The following is a 23,653-nucleotide window of genomic DNA, read 5'->3' as shown; positions in this document are numbered from 1 at the left end:
AAATTCCAAGAGCTTGACTGAAAGCTTAAATTGAAGTGCTGTTTTTTAAGTTCTAGAAAATGCTCATTCTCTAAAGAGTGCTCTCTAAAGAAAAATCAGTGCTGGCCATCCTAACAGTTTCAGCAGTTCCTGTTTTGATGCTCAGCTCTCCATTGCTATTCGTTTCCATCCTTTCCTTCACCAACCCCCTACCACAATGCCACCTTATATAGAGGTTTTTTTTTTGTAATTATCACCACCTCCCTAATGTTTCCTTGATACATTCTGTTTCAAGTTTTATTGTTACAATATAAAGTATTTTTGCTGGCCTTTTTTAAAAAAAAGAGTTAAGGACAATCACTTAAAAGAACAGAAATTCAGTCCATAGCTTCCAAAGCATCAGAGAGGAAAAAAAGCATGGGAACAGGGAGATAATGAAAACTTCATCAATATGATATATAGAAATAATACATTTATTGTGATTTCAGATACATTTAAAGAGGCCATACGTTAGGTGATAAAATCAGTCTTAATAAATTTAAGAGGGTTGAAATCCCATCAAGCATCTCTTCTGACCACAATAATATGAAAACAGAAATTGATTACATGAAAACTGAAAAAATTCACAAATATGTGGAGATTAAACAACATGCTACTGAAAAACAAATGGGCCAAAGAAAAAAATCAAAAGAGAAATAAAAAAATACCTGGAGTAAATGAAAATGGACATGTAACATACCAAAATCCATGGGATGCCACAAAAGCAATTCTACGAGGGTTGTTCACAGCAATAAATGTCTACTTCAATAAACAAGAAAAGTCTCAAATAAACAACCTACACCTCAAGGAACTAGAAAAAGAGGAACAAACAAAGTCCAAAGTTAATAAAAGAAAACACTGCTAATTATTAGAGAAATGCAAATCAAAACCATAATGAGTTATCACCAGTCAGAAAGGCTATCATCAAAAACCCTACAAATAAATGCTGGAGAGGGTGTAGAGAAGAGGGAACCCTCCTACACTGTTCATGGGAATGTAAATTGGTGCAACCACTATGGAAAACAGTATGGAGATTCCTTAAAAAACTAAAAATAGAGCTACCATATGATCCAGCAATCCCACTCCTGGACATATATCTGGAAAAGATGAAAACTCTAATCTGAAAAGATACATGTATCCCAATGTTCACTGAAGCACTATTTACAATAGCCAAGATATGGAAGCAACCTAAGTGTTCATCAACAGATGAACGGATAAAGAAGACGTGGGCTGTGTGTGTGTGTGTGTGTGTATGTGTGTATGTATACACACATACACACACACACACACATATATATATATACAGGAACATTACTCAGCTATAAAAAAAGAATGAAATATTGCCATTTGCAGCAATATGGATGGACCTAGAGATTATCATACTAAGTGAAGTCAGAGAAAGACAAATATTATGATATCACTTATATGTGGAATCTAACAACTAATACAAATGAATCTATTTACAAAACAGAAACAGACACACAGACAGAGAAAACAAACTTATGGTTACCAAAGGGGAAAGGGAATGGGGGGGAGATAAATCAGGACTATGGGATTAACAGATAGACACTACTATATATAAAATAGATAAGCAACAAGGATTTACTGTATGACACAGCGAACAATATTCAATATTCAATATTTGTAATAACCTATAATGGAAAAGAATCTGAAAAAGAATATATATATATATATATTCTGTATATACATACACAGACACACGCATATATATAACAGAATCACTTTGCTGTATGCTAACACAATATTGTAAATCAACTATACTTCAAAACAAAACAAAAAAACCCAAAGTATATAACCCAGAAGGTTTGATTCTTTTTGATATACTCTGAAAACACAAAATAAATTATTTTGTTTAGAAAATGATTTCCATGGAAACATCCTATTAAGAAGATCTCCTTCCAAAAGACTGAATAAGTCCATCTATTTCACAATTTAATTTTTGTTTTTTTTATGTTGATCAAAGCCATAAATACACATTGTGTCAACCAGTTTCATAAGATTTTTTAATAAAATAATTGTACTCTTTTGGTCAATGCTCTTATTATTTCCTTAAGTGTTCTAAATAACATGCTTCTATTTCTGTTGACTTCTTCAGTTTAGTGATTTCCTACTTACTTCCTGCATGAAGAATGAAGATTTAGCTCTTTGATCTCCTTGCCATCAACACAGGTACACTCCTGTTCTTCCAATACGTTTATATCTTACCCTTGGTTAAATTGCTGTTCTTAATTAGTATTATTGTGACTATGTATGATAGTCAAAGAGGAACCATGTAGTACACTATGGTTACTTTTTCCTTTGCTACATAACTTTTTTCCCTAGTGTCTTGTTCTTTTATTTACTTAGCTTTCTATGAACTTAATAGTTCAACTCCAAATTCACACCACTGTCTAAATCATCTCTCAGGATGCTCATTCACATCTAATTTTCCATCAATTTCATCTTCCTGAAGCAGCTCCTAAAGCCTCTGACCTGTGTCAATACAGACTGGCTCCTCTTTCTGCCTGGGCACTGCTGTCTTCTTGGGAAGGCCCTTCAACTTCCTCCCACATTGAATCTCCTATTTACTATATCTTATGCCTTCCTCTTTTTTGGTTTACTTCTTCCTTTTAATGGAGCATATCCTTCCGGAGATTCCTCAGAAAGGTTACCAGACCCTGCATGTCTTAAAAATCTCTTTATTCTACCTTCAGATAAAATTCATAACTGGCCTCAGTACAGAATTCTGAGTTTGATGTCACTTTCCTTCAGAATTTTGAATGCATTTTTTCATTATCCCCTAACTTCTAGCGTTGCTTTTGAAAAGTCCAAGCCATTCTAATTCCTGATCCTTTGTATGTGACATGTTTTTTCTCTTGGAAGGCTTGCAGAATCTTTTCTTTGGTCTATATATTCTGAACTTTCATGATGATGTGCCTTGGGGTGGAACTATTTTTATCTGTTGCACAAGGCACTTGGTAGACCCTCTCAATCTGGAATCTTGCATCCTTCAGTCCTGGGAAACCTCCGTTCATCATTTCACTGACATTCTCCCCTCTAGATTTCCTTTATCCAGAGCTTGGACATAGTGGACTGGTCCTCTAAATTTCTCTTTTCTCTCCTGTGTTCCATCTCTTCAACATCTTTCTCTACTTCCCAGGAACTTACCTTAAGTTTATATCCCAAACTCTTTATTAAATTGATTATTTCTTCTATCATGATTTTAATTTTTTGAGGGTTCTTTTTATTTCCTGAATATTCCTTGTTTCATGAATGCAATACCTTTTCTCTCTGGGAATATTAAATGATAGGATTTTATTTGTTTTGTTTCTTTTTTCCCTGCATAGGCGATATTGGTTTTTTCTGATTGGTTGTTCTCTATCTTCCATGTTAGAGGCCTTCATCAGATGTCTGGTCATTCATGAGATGCCCACTGATGTTTAAAGGTAAGGAACTAAAAAGCTGACTAGAAGTTTTTACACATATATGGGGCTTGCTGATCATGAACTTTAGTATTAGGTGATCTGGCTAGACTTTCTGTTGAAGAACCACTGATGTCAGCATTATTACCTCTTTCCACCTGGGCTGATAAGATTGCCCAAAGACTTTCAATCTCCTCCTGTAGAATTGGCTGTCAGCATTTTAGGAACCATGTAGGAGAAGAAGGCTGGGAGGGGGAGGACAAGTTCACCATTAAATATACATATTTCACTTAATTCTCTTGTTTTTGGTGAAGCAGAGTGACAGAAACCACAGCCTAGAATAAGGATTGGAGGGTCCTGAACTTCTCCCCTGGGAGCTGAATGCCCTGCACAACCCTGTAAAGACCTACAAGGGGAAGTGAGTGTGAGGCTGGGAATAGTGGGTATTAATGGAAAACACGTGGCCCTTAGAGTCAACTAACTCCCTGAAACCTTCTCACTTATCCCCGTGTGCTGAATGTGCAGCAGCTAAGCATTTACTTCCTGTTAAAAAACTGAAACGTTCTTCTCTTATAATGCTGAATAAATTACTTGGAGGGCTCTAGTCCAACAACTGTGGCATTTATGGGCTCATGGTGTAATAAGCAGTCTCCCACCCACTCATTCTAAAGCAAACATTGACAGTTGACCAGCACTGACTATTTATACACAATTGTTGGTCAGCTTTCCAGATATCTCATTCTTAAATATAAATGGACCACCAAAGATCATCAGACATTTGAGAAAAGCTTGCAACCTGAAAACAAACAAACAAACAAACATAAAAGTGGAAAATAATCTCAGAGGAAAGAAAAATAATTCAGGGAAGAGAACTTTTAAAAAATTAGAATGTGTTCAGGAACCAGGAATTTTAAATACATTATTTCACAGTCACGTCATAAGACAGAAATCATTATTCCCATTATAAAGACTGGGAAATTGGTGTTTCGAATGAGTTTGCCTTGTGTAAGCTAATGCTCCCAGCCAGTGACATGGCTGGGATGTGAGTCTTCACGTTCAGATTCCCTACTGCTCTTTTAGTTGAACCACAGCAGCTTTGGTATTTATAAACTCCACACACAGTGTATAGCTCTACAGAACCATATGAAGATCAGTCCCAAATACGTGAAACCACAAAATCTTCGGCTGGAAAGCATTTGTCTTTATTTTTGTCCCTTGTATGCTATTCTTTTGGCCTAGGAATCTTTTATTGGTAACTTAAAATCATTAACATTCATAATAGGAACAACTTTAAGTTGCATGTTCTCAAGAAACCTATTGCAGAAGGAAACACAGGAACACAGGTATGACCAAGAGAGGCTAAATTTAGAATTTGAGATTCTAACCAAATTCTACCTAAGTAGTCTCTCCCCAGATTTGGGGTTTATTATTTACTTACGTAACATTGGTTGTGGCAGGGATCATGAATACCCCATAACAGAAACTCAATAAATGTGTGTTGAACAAATAAAAGAAAGGAAAAAATAATGAATGAATGGATGAAGGTTTCAACTCTTTCCAAATAATTATTTAAAAGCAAAGATACATTTTGATAAAACAAAATCACTAAATTTTCACAATCTATGTTAAACATCATAAATACCAAACATTTCACACTGCATAAATGTAAATACACATTAAGTATATCCAATAAAGTTTAGAACACTTTAAAATCAGTTTAGGGACTTCCCTGGTGGCACAGTGGTTAAGAATCCGCCTGCCAATGCAGGGGCCACAGGTTCAATCCCTGGTCCAGGAAGATTCCACATGCCACAGAGCAACTGAGCCCGTGTGCCACAACTACTAAGCCTGCGCTCTAGAGCCTGCGAACCACAACTACTGAGCCCACGCGCCTAGAGCCTGTGCTCCGCAACAAGAGAAGTCACCTCAATGAGAAGCCCACACACCGCAACAAAAGAGTAGCCCCCGCTCACCGCAACGAGAAAGTCCGTGCACAGCAACAAAAACCCAATGCGGCCAAAAATAAATTAATTAAAAAAAATCAGTTTAAACATAAGCATAGGATGAAAAGCAATACTTTGTTTTTCGAGTGATTGTTTTTATAATCATTCAAACTGGGCAATAACTTTGCAAAATACTAAAAGTGAAAAAAAAGCAATGCGGGAAATACCCATTAAGTTTTTACTTTCACAATGTAGACTGTAATGTAAAGCTTGGGTCAATTCCACAGCCAATCCATACTAAGTCAGTAAAAGAAACCTGAAATGATCCATATCAGGCTTTGGTCAAAAATAAGTCTTTTATGAATAGGCCACTAATACAATAATAAAATGAAGAAGCAAATTCTAACCCTGGTGCTTTGATTTACCACAGTGAAAGTGCCCTCTGTAGCCAGTGTGAACACAGCAGCAAGTGGCAGAGGGAAATCTGCCACTGGTCCAGATTTTACACACACACACACACACACAGAAACACATACATACATAACACCACCATATGTAACACTCAGTGATCTCATTGTTCCATGCATTGTATACAGATAAACTTATTTAATGAATTGGTTACTACAGGCAGAATACTTTAGAACCTTCAAACTCATTGATGTGGACAGAAATTCCTCATTAAGTATCTCTCTTCTTGACTTTTCCCCATAGAACCCATGAAAGACGTTATCACCATTTAAAAATTTTGTTATTAAAAATAATATCCTCAGTCAATAGCCCAAAAATGAAATTTAAATTAGCCTGAAAAATCTCATTATTAGTATATGTATAATTTTCACTGGGCACTGTGAAATATTAGGTGGGGCAAAAGAGTAACAGGGCATGTGTGGTTTAAATAGGGCAATCACAGTGGTGACTGGACCGTTACATGAAAGCAAATACAATGCTATCCAGATACTCCTTATTCTTAGACAAGAATCCTAGACCACCTCAGGGGAATCATATTCACAAGAGGAAGGTCAAGTGGCAGGAACTGCCAGACAGAAATGCTGTATCAGGTAAAGGCAGCATTAGGTTATGTGGTCCATGCTGATGCCCAAAGGGAAAATTCATATTTTTCACCTTTTCCTTTTCACTGCAAATCTAACCTGTAGGAAATAACATTCACTTCAACTGAAAAAGAAACTTTCCCTTTCCCTCCCTGACTCCAAAAATGAACTAGTAATACGGTAAAGTAGGAAAATTACTTAAATCTCAGCTTCTCTAAAGCGTTTATGTTTGGCATACTAGAGATATTTCCAACACCATTCCTTAAATTCCTCTAAAGACCTCTCCCACTTACAGCAGGACTTGCCCAAGACTTCAATAAGGCCTTTTTCTTCACAAGCTTCAATATTCGAAGTTACTTGGAAATTGTAATGGAAAAAACAAATAGGTGAAAAAAATAGTTTAAAAAAAATCCCATGTATTCTCCTAATCCATCTCCCAAACTATACAATGTATATATAATTGAAATCCATCTTGAATTATAAAAACACTCTGAGATCCTCTCATACATTTTTTCCTAAAAAAAATCAGAAAGATGTCCCCCATCAATCTATAATTACATTAGTTTAAGTCATCTCCTTGTACACTTAACCAGTGTGTCCAATCAGAAGGATACAGGAAAATAATAATGAGTTACTTCTATGTGCCATGCACTCTTTTAGCTGCATCACAAAAAAAGCATGAAAGAGCTAAGGTTTCATGCCAACTCTGCTATTTGCTAGCTGTGTAATATTGGGCCTACTACTCAAATGCTCTCAGTCTTAATGTCAGCATCTGTAGATTGTGGGTAATAATAGTTATGTCATAGAGTTACTGTAGGGTTGAAACTAGCTAATGGTTGTAGTCAAGGCTTAGGAACCACAGTTAAGCACCTAGTGTTAGATGCCTCAAATCAGTGCCAAGAAAACAGAACTAAGAACAAGAACTGTAGCAGAAAGGAAAAGTTGGACAGAATTTCTGACAAAGAGCTGAGGAATCAAATTAATATTCCCTCAAGAATCTTCAGACTTAGGCCTGCAACCATCTGGAGGGAAGGTATGGAGAACTATTAGGAAGAAGCCTTGGGGCAGACTGGTTCTCACACAAAACTAAAGGTTACAGATGGGACCAGACTATCCTCTAGAATGCAACAGGTGACTCAAGTCGTGTTGGCACGCAGAAGCAATGCAAGAGGGTTTGCTTTGAAAAATACGTAATATTATGTAAACTGTTATTACTACATCCATAAATGCATCCTAACTTATGCAGACGTGTGCTGCCAAGCAGAGATGGAGTTACATGCTGTGTGGCTGAACAGAGAAGACAGAATAGGTGAGTAGGTAAGAATATCAGAGAAAGCAAAGAATGTGGTAACAAAACTATATTAGAGATGCCATATAGGGTGACAGCTAAACATTCAAGCTCTAAAAACAAAATGCCTATTTTCAAATCTTGGCTCCACCACTTACACTTCAGCATGAACTCAGGCAAGGTAAATAAATAACTTTTATGTGCCTTAGTTTCCTCCTGTGTAAATATGAATAATATTAATAGCTACCTCATAGGGCTGTTATAAGGATTAAAAAGTTAATATATGGGCTTCCCTGGTGGCGCAGTGGTTAAGAATCCGCCTGCCAATGCAGGGGACACGGGTTCAAGCCCTGGTCCGGGAAGATCCCACATGCCGCGGACCAACTAAGCCCACGCGCCACACCTACTGACCCTGCACTCTAGAGCCCAAGCCACAAATACTGAACCCACATGCCACAACTACTGAAGCCCACGTGCCTAGAGCCTGTGCTCCGCAATGAGAGAAGCCACCACAATGAGAAGCCTGCACACTACAATGAAGAGGCAACTAGAGAAAACCTGCGGACAGCACCGAAGACCCAACACAGCCAAAAATAATTTTAAAAAAAAAGTTGATATACATAAAGCACTTAGAACATTGCCTGGCACACGGTAAGCATCATTTTCCTAATCTGTAAAATGGGAACAATAAAACTTATTAATTCATAGATTGTTATAAGAGCTAAATAAATCATATCTGTAAAGTGCTTAGTACATAATAAATCAATATTTGGTATTTTTATTAAAACATGGGTGGGTACCAAAAATAATTTTTAATCCAGAGAAAAATATTTCATAGTGGAAAATAACAGAAAATATCATGAAAAGTGTTATTCCCATTTTGGTGTTGACTTTATTTACTGGGAAACCATGAGTAAATCTGGCATGCTTATCCTCTTTCCACTGTATGAAACACATCTGAATCATTCCATCTCTGAGATCTGTCAAAGGATTTAAGACAGATACAAATTATGGAAGACAAAAAAGAAGAAGAAGAAGAAGGAGGAGAAGGAGAAGGAGAATAAGAAACCACAAATAAAACAGCAATTCTGAAATAATATTCTTCTGTGAATTCCTCTATAATTCCTCTGTGAATATTCATTCACTGACAAAAAAGAAAATTTAATAACATAAATTAATCACCAAAAAACTATTTCCAATTTTACTTACAGAGAAAACGACACTTTTAAAATTTACAAAATGGGCACTCATAAAGAAATTTGTTACGATAAGCCTTCTGAAGAACAAAAAAAATGTTGGCATTAAATTAAGAATTTGAAAGTCAATTAATTGGAACCCAAATAGGCATAACTTCTTATAATGTCCATAATGAAACCAAGAGAGTAAGTAGTCAACGGAACCAAGAAAATTTTGAGGAGGCTGTGGTCGACAGCGGGCCAACTGTTGAGAGGCTAAGGCACCTGGGATACCTAGGAAGTGTCCAGTGAGGTTTAGAGGCAAGGTTATAATTGGTGATATTGACAAAATCATTGCATACGGGATTGGGATTGTGGAAAATACCAGATAAATCACAGTACAACCCAGGAAATGATTTTTTTCTCTTCTTTTTTTTTTTTTAAATCATGAAACAGCTTTATTGAGAGGTAGGCATCACGTAACCTAAGGATTTGTGCCTATCTATCTACATATATATTTTTAACATCTTTATTGGAGTATAATTGCTTTACAATGGTGTTTTAGTTTCTGCTTTATAACAGAGTGAATCAGCTATACATATACATATATCCCCATATCTCCTCCCTCTTGCATCTCCCTCCCATCCTCCCTACGCCACCCCTCTAGGTGGTCACAAAGCACCGAGCTGATCTCCCTGTTCTATGCGGCTGCTTCCCACTAGCTATCTATTTTACATTTGGTAGTGTATATGTGTCCATGCCACTCTCTCACTTCATCCCAACTTACCCTTCCCCCTCCCCATGTCCTCAAGTCCATACTCTACATCTGTGTCTTTATTCCTGTCCTGCCACTAGGTTCATCAGAACCTTTTTTTTTTAAATTCCATATATATGTGTCAGCATATGGTATTTGTTTTTCTCTTTCTGACTTACTTCACTCTGTATGACAGTCTCTAGGTCCATCCACCTCACTACAAATAACTCAATTTTGTTTCTTTTTATGGCTGAGTAATATTCCATCGTATATATGTGCCACATCTTTTTTATCCATTCGTCTGTCGACGGACACTTAAGTTGCTTCCATGTCCTGGCTATTGTAAATAGAGCTGCAATGAACATTGTGGTACATGACTCTTTTTGAATTATTGTTTTCTCAGGGTATATGCCCAGTAGTGGGATTGCTGGGTCATGGTAGTTCTGTTTTTCATTTTTTATGGAACCTCCATACTGTTCTCCATAGTGGCTGTATCAATTTACATTCCCACCAACAGTGCAAGAGGGTTCCCTTTTCTCCACACCCTCTTCAGCATTTATTGTTTGTAGATTTTTTGATGGTGGCCATTCCCACTGGTGTGAGGTGATACCTCACTGTAGTTTTGATGTGGGAAATGATTTTCATAGAGAGAGGAGCAAAAGACAAAGCATGAGTCACTAACTTTGAGTTAGGATAAGCTTCTCCAACTTGGAGATATTCAAACTGGGATTTTTTTTCAAGTTATAATTTTTATTCTAATAGTGATAAATAAAGAAAATTGATATTGGGGATTCATTCCACAAATCCTATTACTGGGTCACCCTATGGCCCAAAGTGAGTAGGATAACTTTAATCTTTCCATCTAACAGCTGTTAATACACAAAAATTTATGATGATACATATGAAAGGTTAAACCGAACGATGTTTTACTGGATTTTATTACAATTCTTCTGTGCTAAGAGACTCTTGGCTAGCAATGAAAGTAAGATTTAACACAATTTTTGGAGATGTTAAAAATCTCCAAAAGGATTTTTCTCCACCCTAAAAGGATTATACAGACTAGAGTTTAAGAAACCACCTATAAATTCTTCTGATCAGTTCTGAATGACCATTAATACCATTTATCCATCCATCCAGTAGCACTGTCCAACAGAAATATAATGTGAGTTGCATATATAGTTTAAAATTTTCTAGTACCCATATTTAAAAAGTTTAAAAAAGGTAAAATTAATTTTACTATTTTCCATTTAATCTAATATCCAAAATATTATCATTTCAACATGTAATCAATATACAATTATTGCTTAGGTATTTCGCATTCTTTTTTTCATACTAAATCTTTGAAATCCGGTGTGTATTTTCCATTTCCAACACATCTCAATTTGAACTAGCCTAATTTCCAGTGTTCACCAGCCACTTGAGGCTAGTGCCTGCCACATTGGACAGTGCAGGTCTAGAATCCAAGTTCTCTGGAAATAGGAACATGCATAGTCTCATTCACAGATGTAACTGTAGCATTAAGAACAGTGTCTGGCACAAAATCAGTCCTCAATGAATATTTGTTGAATGAATAAACAAACGAATTAATCTATCAGTTTTATACACATATATTTTTTTTAAATCCTATGACATAAATGAACTTTTAATTACATGATTGGAACTATTAAAAGAAGCATAGAATTATATTAATTCAATTCTATAGTTTAATGATACATAGTCAACACAAATTCCTAAATAGGTGTATACTTCCAAATACAGTATAAACACATTTTACTATCAACAGGGAATGAACAATAATCACTTTAAAGATGATTTTCCTAAACATTTAGTAGATGAAAATGTTGTCACACTACTCTAGTAAAATCAAGTAAATTATAGCTGTTCTCTCTGGAATGAATGAACTCCACATTCATCAAATACACACAATTCTTACATAGCCCACTACTATTTGCAAAGAAGTGTTTTTTGTCTTAATGTCCAATCCATTCTAAAACTGACAAAATACCCTGAGAAAAGCATAGTTCAAAAAGAGACGTGTACCACAATGTTCATTGCAGCACTATTTACAATAGCCAGGACATGGAAGCAACCTAAATGTCCATCAATAGATGAATGGATAAAGAAGATGTGACACATATATACAATGGAATATTACTCAGCCATAAAAAGAAACGAAATTGAGTTATTTGTAGTGAGGTGGATGGACCTAGAGTCTGTCATACAGAGTGAAGTAAGTCAGAAAGAGAAAAACAAATACCATATGCTAACATATATATATGGAATCCTAAAAAAAAAAAAAAAAAGGTTCTGATGAACCTAGTTGCAGGGCAGGAATAAAGATGCAGACATTGAGAATGGGCTTGAGGACACGGGGTGGGAGGCGGAAGCTGGGGCCAAGTGAGAGTAGCATCAACATATATACACTACCAAATGTAAAATAGATAGCTAGTGGGAAGCAGCAGCATAGCACAGGCAGGGAGATCAGCTTGGTGCTCTGTGATGACCTAGAGGGGTGGCATAGGGAGGATGGGAGGGAGGCTCAAGAGGGAGGGGATATGGGTCATATGTATGTACATGGCTGATTCACTTTGGTGTACAACAGAAACTAACAGTATTGTGAAGCAATTATACTTCAATAAAGATCTAAAAAAATAAAATAAAACTGGCAAAAGAATATGCCAAATATAGCTTCAGATCCCTGACAAAATGTTAAATTATATTCATTATTTTTAAAATGCTTTCCCTAGCCTAAAGTACTGAGATTATTTAATATAAATGAAATGGGCCCCAAATAGCTGACGTTTACTAACAAAGGTGAGGGAGAAAAGCTTACCTTCTCTGCTAAGAGCTCTCGTATCTTGCTCGCTTGAACTCTAAATTTCATGAGCTGGGACTCCAGGGCTACACATCGTTCTTTCCAATCTACTGGTCCTTCTGTCTCAGAAAGCTCTGCCATATTTATTCTAGGAAGGAAAGAAAGCATTCAGATGGCATAATATCAATTAGCATTCAGGATAATTCATTAAATCATTGAACACACATATTCTAGTCACCATCTAACGATATCTAGACGTAAGTTTTGAATTCTAAGATAAATTCCAGAACTGGTGACAGCTCATGGAAAGAACTTAGGGGAGACAAGAGGCCAGGGTTGGAGGCCCAACTGGGTTACATAAACTTTCTGTTTAACTTAAACTTTCCGTGTCTCAGCTTATCCAATCTAGAAAAAAGGGGGAATGTGGCAATAACAAACCATTCGTCTCATGGGTAGGTTGTAAGGAACAAATTAAATACTGCTGTTCTTAACAATACTTTGGACAATATAACAGCACCACACAAACAAAGTACTGTCATTATTTTAGCTCTGCCCAACAGCTGAGGTAAGATTTTTTACATCTGTCAGTTCATAATTTTACCATGTTCTTAAACTTATAGAATTATTACAGTTTTGATTCAATTGGTAGCATCATAGAATAACCTAAAGAAACTTCATATCAGTGCTACAATTATGGCTTAGACTTATAATTATTACTTACCACCACCCTATATTTGTCCAGGTCTAGGCTGTCTTTCTTTTTTTTTTTTTTCATCTTTATCGGAGTACAATTGCTTTACAATGGTGTGTTAGTTTCTGCTTTATAACAAAGTGAATCAGTTATACATATACATATGTCCCCATATCTCTTCCCTAAGGCTGTCTTTCAAACCAAAAATCCTTTGGCATATTTAACTGGGCAAAGTATTATGACCCTGGACAAGTTTAGATAATTTTTATTTGGTGTAAGAAGAGAAAACATATAAACATGAAATTTAGAATCCCTACATTAAGTAAATCTGGATCAGTGTTTTCCATGATGCTAACCTTCCTTTTGGAGGAGATTAATCCTAAGGAGAAGCACGGTTAAGGGGAAGCCAAGAGGCAGGGGAACTGGTTTTGAAATTCTAAAGTGCAAACACTATTGCTTGACTTTGGAAGCACAATTATTTTTAGCTCTGGGATTCATAAAAGTAGTTTTAAATGTCTGTTAATGTTTCATCAGACCATTTTCATAAATGGCTTGATAATGTATTTCTGAATTGCCCTTGCTATGAACTGACAAAATCTGCATTAGAAATGGCTCTTCAGGAGAAGCCAAGTCCTAATCATAGCATATATGTGACAGCAAACTCTCAGAACCCCAGGATAGAACTGCAGTTGAAGCGTATTATTCTGTTCTTCTGTTTTACAAAAACATGCCTCCCTCACAAATTAAGCAAGTTTATTTTCCCAATATTTAGTGTAATATAACCCCTTCTTAAATCTATACCAGTTTTTTAAATCTGCAAAAGATTATTTTCCTAGCATAAATATTGATTTGTGCTTAGATCAGCTTTCACATTATCACTCAATAATTTAGAAATAAATATAAGCGAAGTTATTCTACAAAGGCTACAACTTTATTAAGAGTTCCCCAACCATCTCAAAGCCTCCAGATGCTCCTAAATTCTAGCCATAATTTAAGGGAAACTTATTGTAGAGCTAAAAATTGTTCTCTTCATTTCTTCGTTTTCACAGAAGCCCCACCCCACTGTTTTATGAGTTTTTCCTAACAATATTAGCCTTGTTAATGACCTTTTTTTCATTACTCACATCAGCATTTTCTATTAATGATTTAGAAGTAAATAAGTAGTTTGTCAGTCACAAACTTTTTCTCAAGTCTACTGCTATTTCATTTCTTTCCTCATTAGCTTTAGAGTGGACAAGGAATAAAATACAGATGAAATATTAAAAATAAAAAGCAGTCCTGAAATGGATCCTTAAGTCTTGAACCATTCATATCACTGCACAGAAATATAGGGACACTCCTTTATCTTAAGCAACAAGAAGAGTCTATTTCATGTTGGTTAATTTTTGCACTACATTTAAAATAACCTGTTTATGTTCTACTGTAAAATTTCTACAGTTTTAAAAATAACAAACATATTTTTCAACAAATGAAAATCAATGTAATGAACCATATGAACAGAATAAAAAACAAAAACCATATGATCATTTCAACAGATGCAGAAAAAAACATTCAACAAAATCTAACACCCCTTTATGATAAAAACATTCAACAAACTAGCAATAGGAGTGAACTTCCTCAGCCTGATAAAGAGCATCCATGAAAGCCCACAGTTTATATCACACTTAATGGTAAATGACTGATCCGCCTAAGATCAGAAACAACATAAGGATGTCTGCTCTCGCCACTTCTATTCAACGTCATACTGGAGGGTCTGGCCAGTGCTAGAAAATAAAATAGAAAGCGCACAGATTGGAAAGGAAAAACTAAAACTATTTCTATTTTAAGATGTCATGGTCTTATTCATAGGAAATTCTAAGGAATCCATTAAAAAAACTATTAGAACTATTTGAGTTCAGCAAAGTTTCAGGAAACCAGATCAATATACAAAAATCAATTGTTTTACTTTATACTTGCAAGGAAACTCCAGAAATGAAATCAAGAATATATTCCATTTACAATAGCATCAAAAAGAATTAAATACTTAGGAGTAAATTTAACAAAAGAAGTATAAGATTTGTACTCTGAAAACTACAAAACATCATTGATCAAGAAGAAAAAAAATAATTACAAAACATCATTGAAAGAAATTAAAGAAGACCTAAATAAATGGAAGACATCACACATTCATGGATTAAAAGACTTAATACTGTGAGGATGGCAACACTTGCAAATGGATATACACATTTAATACAATCCCTATCAAAATTCCAACTGCATTTTTTTGCAGAAACGGACAAGCTGATCCAATAATTCATATGGAAATTCAGGGAACCCAGAATAGCCAAAACAAATCTTAAAAAGTTTTATGACTCACTCAATTTCAAAAATTACTACGAAGGTACAGTAATCAAGACTGTGGTACTGGCATAAAGATAGACATATATATAGATCAGTGGAATAAAATTACGAGTACAGAAATAAGGAAATAAGAAATAAGGATGGGGGGCAAAATAGGTGAAGGGGATCCAGTGGTACAAACCTCTTATATAATAAATAAGTCACAGGGATGTAATATACAGTATAAGGAATATGGTCAATGTACTAATTTTGTACGGGGACAGATGGTCACTAGACTTATCGTGGTGATCATTTCATAATGTATGCAAACATTAAATCATTATATAGTATACCTGAAATTAACATAACATTGTACATCAACTATATTTCAATTAAAAATATCTGTAACAACCCTACTTCCAAATAAGATTATATTTTGGGATACTAGGGGTTAGGACTGCAATACATCCTTTTTGGTGGCGGGCGGGGGAGCTATTCAATCCATTAAAAAAAGTACATAAATAAAACCTCACATTTAGAGAGAACTGATTTTTGACAAGGTGAAATGAATAGTTTTTTTTAAATAAATGGTGCTAGACAACTAGATATCCACACGCAAAAGAATGAATTTGGACCCTGGCTGCATACCATACACAAAAATTAACCCCAAATGGATCAAAGACCTAGACGTAAGAGCCTAAGCTCTAAACTCATAGTAGATTAAATCGGCATAAGTCTTTGTGACCTTGAATAGACAATAGTTTCTTAGATATGACATCTAAAGTATAAGTAATCAAAGAAAAAATAGGTAAATTTAACCTAAAAAGAAAAACTTTTGTGCTTCAAAGGACACAATCAAGAAAGTGAAAAGATAACACACAGAATGGGAAGAAATATTAACCAATCACATTATCTGATAAGGGACATGTATCCAGATTATATAAAGGACTCTTACAACTCATCAATACAAAATCCAGTTAAAAAGTAGGCAAAGGAGGGCTTCCCTGGTGGTGCAGTGGTTGGGAGTCCGCCTGCCGATGCAGGGGACGCGGGTTCGTGCCCCGGTCCAGGAAGATCCCACATGCCGTGGAGCGGCTAGGCCCGTGAGCCATGGCCGCTGGGCCTGCGCGACCGGAGCCTGTGCTCCGCAACGGGAGAGGCCACAACAGTGAGAGGCCCGCGTACCGCAAAAAAAAAAAAAGGAGGCAAAGGATCTAAAGAGATATTTCTTTAAAGAAGATATACAAATGGACAATAAGCACAAGAAAAAATGCTCAACATCATTAGCTATAAGGGAAAATGAAAATCAAAACCACAATGACTTCCCACTGCATACTAAATAGGATGGTTATAATAAAAAAGACATGTAATAACAAGCGTTGGTGAGGATGCAGAGAAATCTGAACTCTTATGCACTGCTGTTGAGAATGTAAAAATAGTACAGCTGCTTTGGAAAGTAGTTTAACAGCTCCTCAAAAGTTTTAACATAAAGTTACCATATGACCCAGCAACTCCAATGTTAAGTATATACCCAAGAGAACTGCACACCTAAGTCCACACCAAAACTTGTACACAAATGTTAACAGCATTATTATTCAAACAGCCAAAAAGTGGAAACAAACCAAGTGTCCATCATCAGATGAATGGATAAACAAAATGTGGTATATCCACACAATGGAATCTTATTCAGCCACAAAAAAAGGAATAAAGCACTAATACATGCTACAACAATGGATGAACCTTGAAAACATTACCCTAAGTGCCTAGTGAAAGAAGCCAGACACAAAAGGCAACATACTGTATGATTCCATTTATATAAAACAGGCAAATCCCAAGAGACAGAAAGTAGCTTAGTGGTTGCCAACAATTGTGAAGAGAGGGCAATGGTGATCAACTACTAATGGGTTTGGGGTTTCTTTCTTAAGTGATGAAAATATTCTAGAATTAGTGCTGTTGGTTGCACAATCTTGTGAATATATCAAAACCCACTGCACTGTACACTTTAAAAAGGTAACTTTCATTTGTGAATTATACCTTAATTATAAAGAGCATATATTTACAAATGAGTGAAGAAAAAGTAACAGTTTAAGTGGATGTATATTAATAATCTATTGTTTGTGGTTATCCCTGCTGAGAATTCCACCATTAACTCGAACAATTTAGAGTTAATTGTTAATCTCAAATATGACAAGTATCAGACATATATTTTACCAAGAGTACTGTGCTATAAAAATGACACATCAAATAAATTCTGTTAAACACACCTATTCATTTCTATAGTTATACTAATTACATATTTTTACAGTGAAGTAGCAAAACCTTAAGAATGTTATTGGCATTTAATGTCTGCATTCCCAGTTACTAGAGTCATAATTTTAAAAATTCAAAACTACAGATTGGTTAGCTAATGGTCTATCCTGAGGTCTAGACACCTGATTTCCTCATTTCATTCTGTAATTTCAGTTAATATAAAGTAACTGCTGTGTTAATGCATCATCTTGAGTAAAGCTTCTAATTTTGAACAATATCCACCATCCTTTTCCATTACCACTGATTTTATAGAGCCTAATGATATAGCTTTGGGAGCTATACCACTTGCTAAATAAACATCATTTCTACATTTTGAATTTGAAAGTAATCTAATTTTACTGCAGCCGATAGGAAAAAGTCTTGGTTTCCCAAATACCCCAATGACTTTGGGAAACATTTACTGACACGATTGTGGAATGAATGCTCTTTTCTCTGAATCTTTGACTTCCTGTTTCTCTTCCAAATCCCTAAAGGGAAAGAAAAAGAATAGAAAGAGTTCATCTACTTAGGCTTCCCCTGATGAAGCCCAAGGTAGCCACTCATACTCTTTAATTCTCTCCTCTTAAGGGACAGCTTAACTTGGCCCGGTGAGAAAGAGAGACAGAGACAGAGACAGAGACAGAGAGACAGAGAGACAGACAGAGAGAGAAAGAGGTGTGTGTGTTTCTAACGCAGAGAAGATGTCTTTCTTGACCACACTGAGGCTTGCCTTGTTTAAGCAACCTCCCGACCACCACCCAGCACCACTTGGGCAAAGCCTGCCCTTCAGTAGCACTGCTCAGAACCCGTGCTCCTCACTCCAGAGCTCCTCAGGGACACACACAGCTGTGTGGTCGAGGCTTGCGACTGGCATTTTCACAAAGAAAGCAGTGACCTGCAGGTAGCACAGCACTAGGACTTTTCCAGCGTTATTGTTTCAACCTCTCTTTCCACTGCGTTTCGCACGTCAAAAATTTTGGCTGAAATGTTCCATCTTTTAAAAAGTGGCCGAATAACTTGAGGGACAGCGCAGTTTCATGGTAGGTCACCTAAGGGCACTTTGACATTCTGGCAACTCAAGGTGTAGAAAATGGTTCTTTAAAGTTTTGAGAAGTTTCGCCCCCGAGATCACAGTGGGGCTCCCAAGAAGCGGAGGCCGAGCCGCAGCATCCCTAACTGCGTGGGCCACTCAGCGCGGGGACGCGCAGCAGCGCCGTGTGCCCCCCTGACTGCCCACGCCGCGCCACAAACCTGGGCCCCGACTTTTCAAACAAAATGTCACGGGAGACCAGTGGGCTAGGAGCCGCCGGCCACCGCTCCCAGAAGAGACCCCAGTCCTGCTAGCAGCAAGGGGAGCGACGTGGAGTGCGGAGGCTGCGGCGGGAGGCGCGGAGTTGAGTCCGGTGCCAGCCCGCTCCATCCCCGGGTCCCGGCCCTCCTGATCAGCCCGCCGCCCCCATCCTCCGCGCGACGCGCCCACCCGGGACGGCGCGCTCTAGAGGGGGCGGGGATCCCCGGGCACCGGAGTCTCTGAGGTCGCCCTTCGGCTCCCGGCCAGTCTCATCTGCCTACCTCTGCGCTGGCCCCCGGGGGCAGCGCCCGTTGTCCTGGGTGCGTCTGGTGCGGGTTTCCTGGGGCTCTCAGCCTGCGCCCGCTTCACACCAAGCCCGGAGCGGGCGGGGGAGAGGGTACCGCCTCCTCCCCGGACTGGCGGCCGTTGTAGCCAATCAGAGACCTCAGTCGACCTCCTGACGTCACCTGGGGGTGTGGGTGTTGACTACTCCTAGTCCCTATCCCAGGAGGGAGTTCTGTCCAGGAGTCTCTATCCCTGGCCTTTGGCACTCTTAGAGCTCAGAGCCTGTTGTAGCGCTCACCTCCTTTCCATTCCCTCTGCCTCGACTCGGCATCCTCCTGTTTGGTCTCCCAGCCTGAAGTGTCTCCTCTTACCAGTCTATCCTTCAACCTCTCGCCAGGTTAACTGTCCTTAAGTGCGGTTTTGATGTACACCCTGACAAAGACCTTCATTGGCTTCCTTTTGCTTAAGTTACCAAGAACAGATCCCTTAGTGTAGCATTCATAGCTTCCAACCTACTTTTGTCAGGTTTATTATTTACAGCTGCCCTTCACACACCTGACTGTTGCTGTGCACTTCCCCACCCCAGGGAAGTCCATTTGGAACATTTACCTACTATTTCCTATGTCCACCTTTAAAAGTTCTAACTATCCTCTAAGACACAGCTCAAATCATCTTCTGCTTGTAACCATGCTTGTCGCCCCACCTAGCAGTAATCCCTTCTCTTGTTTCTGCTCCCTGAGCATTTACGTTTTTTCTCCTCTTGGCACTTAGCTCATTCTGCCTTGTGTACCATTCCTTATCTCCCCATTAGACTGTGAGCTCTTTGAAACCAGGGATTTGTTTTCTTTCTTTTCGTATCCTCCTCAGCACCTAGCACAGCGCATTGCATGAGTAAGTAAGTGATAATTTTAACATAATTGGATTTTACATCCCAAGATGGGGTCTGGAGAGGCCAATCCCAGGGTTAAAAAAAAAGAGAGAGAGAATTCTGAATGTTATGGGTAATCCTTCCCCAGGTCACAAAGCTAGGTCAGACAAATTACTCCCATTGGTTCATAGTTGGCCAATAGAAAGTGCAGGAGGCTTTTTTCAGTACAATCTTTTTTTTTTTCCCTTAAGCTTATCTCACCTTATATAGAAAAAGCACAAAGCAGATAAAGATTTACAAAGTTCCACAGAGGGGAAGGCAATAAACGAATAAGACTAAAAGGCCAGCAAGTGAGTATCAGGCTTCCATGTTTCTTCCAGATGAGCACTAGTTTTGGACTGGATCCCAGACTACCCCCACACATCAAATTCCTTTTGCCTTCTGTGGGAGCTGATGATGCATAGCATATGAAAATCTGTCTCCAAACAGCTTTGGCAAACAAGCAGGCTGGACTGGGCTTATTTTATAGAGCACACAGGAGTTAAATAAACAAAGTTTAAATAACTTGCAAAATTTAACACAGCAAGTCAGTAGAGACCAAAGAGCTTAGTTCAGGAGAAAGAGAAAGAATGCCAAAATAGAATCACTTCCGTTTGTGAGTCAGAATACTAAATAGACTAAGAGAGCTGAGTGAATAAAGTCACTCATGGAAAGAAGCTTTCTAAACACGGCTGCCACTCTTGTAAGACTCTGCCAACATTTGCTTACTGTCACCTTTTTCTAGAAACATGACAAACTGGATTTGGCTCTGGAGAACACAGTGGAACGGTATCCTGTTTCTGGTTGTGCTAAGAAAAATACATGAACAGTGGAATATTATTTAGCAATAAAAAGAAAAGTACCTTTAAATGCTACAACATGGATAAACCTTGAAAACATTATGCCAAGTGAAAGAAGCCAGTCACAAAAGACCACGTTTTGTGGAATCCCATTTACATGAAATGTGCAGAATAGGCAAATTTATAGAGACAGAAAGTAGATTAGTGGTTATGAGGGGCTGGGGAGGATAGGAGTGATGGCCAAAGAGAGAGGGGTTTCTTTGGGGGAAATGAAAACATTCTAAAATTTGTGGTGATGATTGTGCAACTCTGTGAATATACTAGAGACTTTCGACGGGTACAGTTTAAATGAGTGAATTGTATGTTATGTGAATTATATCTCAATAGAGCTGCTCTTTAAAAAATACATGCTGAATTTTATGTTTTCATATTAAGTAGGGGCAGTTGGAAAATATCTCTGACCAGCCCTCATGAATGTTCATGGCACTATATACCTTTGTCGCATAGTATTTACCTTAGTTGTATTTACCTTAAGGTACTATTTATCTTAGTTGACAGTTGAGCTCAGGTGTGAAGCCAGGCAAGAGCAAAGAGATAATGAGAAGAGCATCCCAAGTCATGGGAGCCACAGGTGCCAGGCTCTGCAATGAGGAGGAGCCTGAGACATTGAAAAGACTGAATGAAGGCCAGTGAGGCAGGGGCACAGTGAAGCATACGGAGCAAGGGGACGAGTAGAGCAGGACGAGGCTGCAGAAGAAAGAGGGTCAGACCGTGTGGGCCCTTGAAGATACAGGGCTTCTCAAACTTCAGTGTGGATCTTGTTAAAACGCATGTTCAGACTCAATAAGCCTGGGCTGGGGACCAAGAGTCTGCATTTCTCATAAGTCCCAGGGACGTGCTTTGAGTAGCAAGGCTGTGACGACATTATTCCAAGAGCCCTAAGAATCCACTCAAGTTTTTTTAAACAGGGACATGATAAGATCAGATGTGGCAAGTTACGGAGAGTGGATTAGAAAAGAGCAAGAGTGGATTCAATGTATTTCAGTTAGCCCGGTGAGAAGTGGTGGCAGCTGGGGAGGGGTGGTGATGGAAAAAAGCAATGGGGGACCAAAGCTGTGCTTTAGGAAGTTCTATCTAGTGTGCTGGAGAGAATAGCTAGAAGGAGGAACAATTAGGAGGCTAAGAGAACAGTTCAATGAACATCTGAAGTAGGGTGCTCGTGGTGAGATTGAAATGCAGGCCATGGTGGGAATTAGATTCTGGGTAGAACAGATAAAAATAGTAAACAAATATGTGGCACTTACAATGCATATGGAGCTGCTTTAGCATATACAATCTAAGGAGAGTCCTATGATATAGGTACAATTGTTATTCCCATCTGACAGATGGGGCAATCGAGGTACACAGTTAAAATAACTGTCACAAGGTTGTACAGACATTAAGTAGCAGGACTGGGAATTCTGGCTTCACAGTCATCTCTACTGCACCTCAATTTCTTTCAAGAAATTGAATCTTCAAGTTCTGAAATCTGATTAGAGCATAGGGACGTGAGGCTCTGGGAGGCTCTGAGTAACTGGGAAATGATGGTCCCACTAACCAAAGCAGAGAAGCAAGGAGAAGAAGGAATTAGTTTAGGGGAAGAAGAATGAGATCTGGCTTGGATGAGCTGAGTGCAACCTGAAGTGCCTTTGAAATATCCAGGAGGAGAGAGCCAGCAGGAAATTAGTCAGACTGAGTTGAGGACAAAGGCTTGGGTTTGAGTATACATTTCAAGGTAATCTGCACAGAGGGGAGATTTTTGTAAATTGCAGAATGATTGCTGACCATATAGCCACTTGGCATACTGGGAACAGGAGCAGAGAGGTTGAAGGAAGCAGGGATAAGGGATCTGGGTAAATACTAGGAAAGAAGAGTCTGGCTCTTTAATCCAAATGCACATAAAATCCAAAAAGAAACAAGGGGAAAGGAGACACTGGCCCCACTAGAATGAGCATATGGCTTCTGGAACAGAGATATTGGAAACCCCAGTTCAGAAAGTACATGTCCCAGCACCTGGGGAAATATAACAAAGACAAGGAGAAGAAGATTGGGAAAAAGAAATAGGGCTTGTAGGATCAAGCTCTTACTGGCTGACTAGAGTACAAAGTGGGGTATAGGCCCAGGCACCCCAAGCTGTTTACCTGCAACTCAGGAGACCAGCAAACTCTAGACACCAAAGTGTCCCTAGAACCAGGGAGACAGACAAACAACCTGGCCCTCCTAGAGGGGTGGACAGGAAGATGACCTGTCTGGTGTGTCCCCAATGCCCAGGGCATAACAGCCTGTTCAGTCCTTCGGGGCTGAATGAAGGCAGCCTCACCAGGTGAGCTGAGCCCCCTCTATCACAGACTGGTGTGGGCAGCAGGTTGTAGGTGAGGCCAGGCCAAGGCCAAGACTGGTGAAGGTGAGAGTTTAATGGGCACTGGTAAGGCCACAGAGAGAACAAGCATGCACAGAGGAAAAAGAAAAGAGCTAGGGCAGAGCTTTGCGGATCACTTATTTTAAGGCAAGTGAAAGGAGAAGCAGACCATTGAAACAGATTGAGGGGGATAGTCAGCAATGACTTGG

At 38.4% G+C, this 23,653-nt stretch overlaps 1 protein-coding gene across 2 annotated transcripts in view; it reads right to left on the bottom strand.

Annotated features, from left to right (window-relative positions):
• PLEKHH2 (pleckstrin homology, MyTH4 and FERM domain containing H2) overlaps window positions 1-19,419 on the bottom strand; it is a 114,509-nt gene extending 95,090 nt beyond the window's left edge. For both annotated transcript variants that reach the window (XM_082851606.1, XM_082851607.1), the window contains exons 1-2: window positions 19,336-19,419; window positions 12,483-12,612 (exon numbers count right to left, since the gene is read on the bottom strand). In XM_082851606.1, coding sequence (XP_082707732.1) covers window positions 12,483-12,605 — 123 coding nt within the window. In that variant the 5' untranslated portion in view covers window positions 12,606-12,612; window positions 19,336-19,419. The remainder of the gene's footprint in view (window positions 1-12,482; window positions 12,613-19,335) is intronic.
• Window positions 19,420-23,653: the final 4,234 nt, after the last annotated feature.

The sequence above is a fragment of the Leucopleurus acutus genome (assembly GCF_964270905.1).
Source record: "Leucopleurus acutus genome assembly, chromosome: 12".
Lineage (NCBI taxonomy): Eukaryota > Metazoa > Chordata > Mammalia > Artiodactyla > Delphinidae > Leucopleurus > Leucopleurus acutus.
This window is presented reverse-complemented; position numbering and strand designations above follow the sequence as displayed.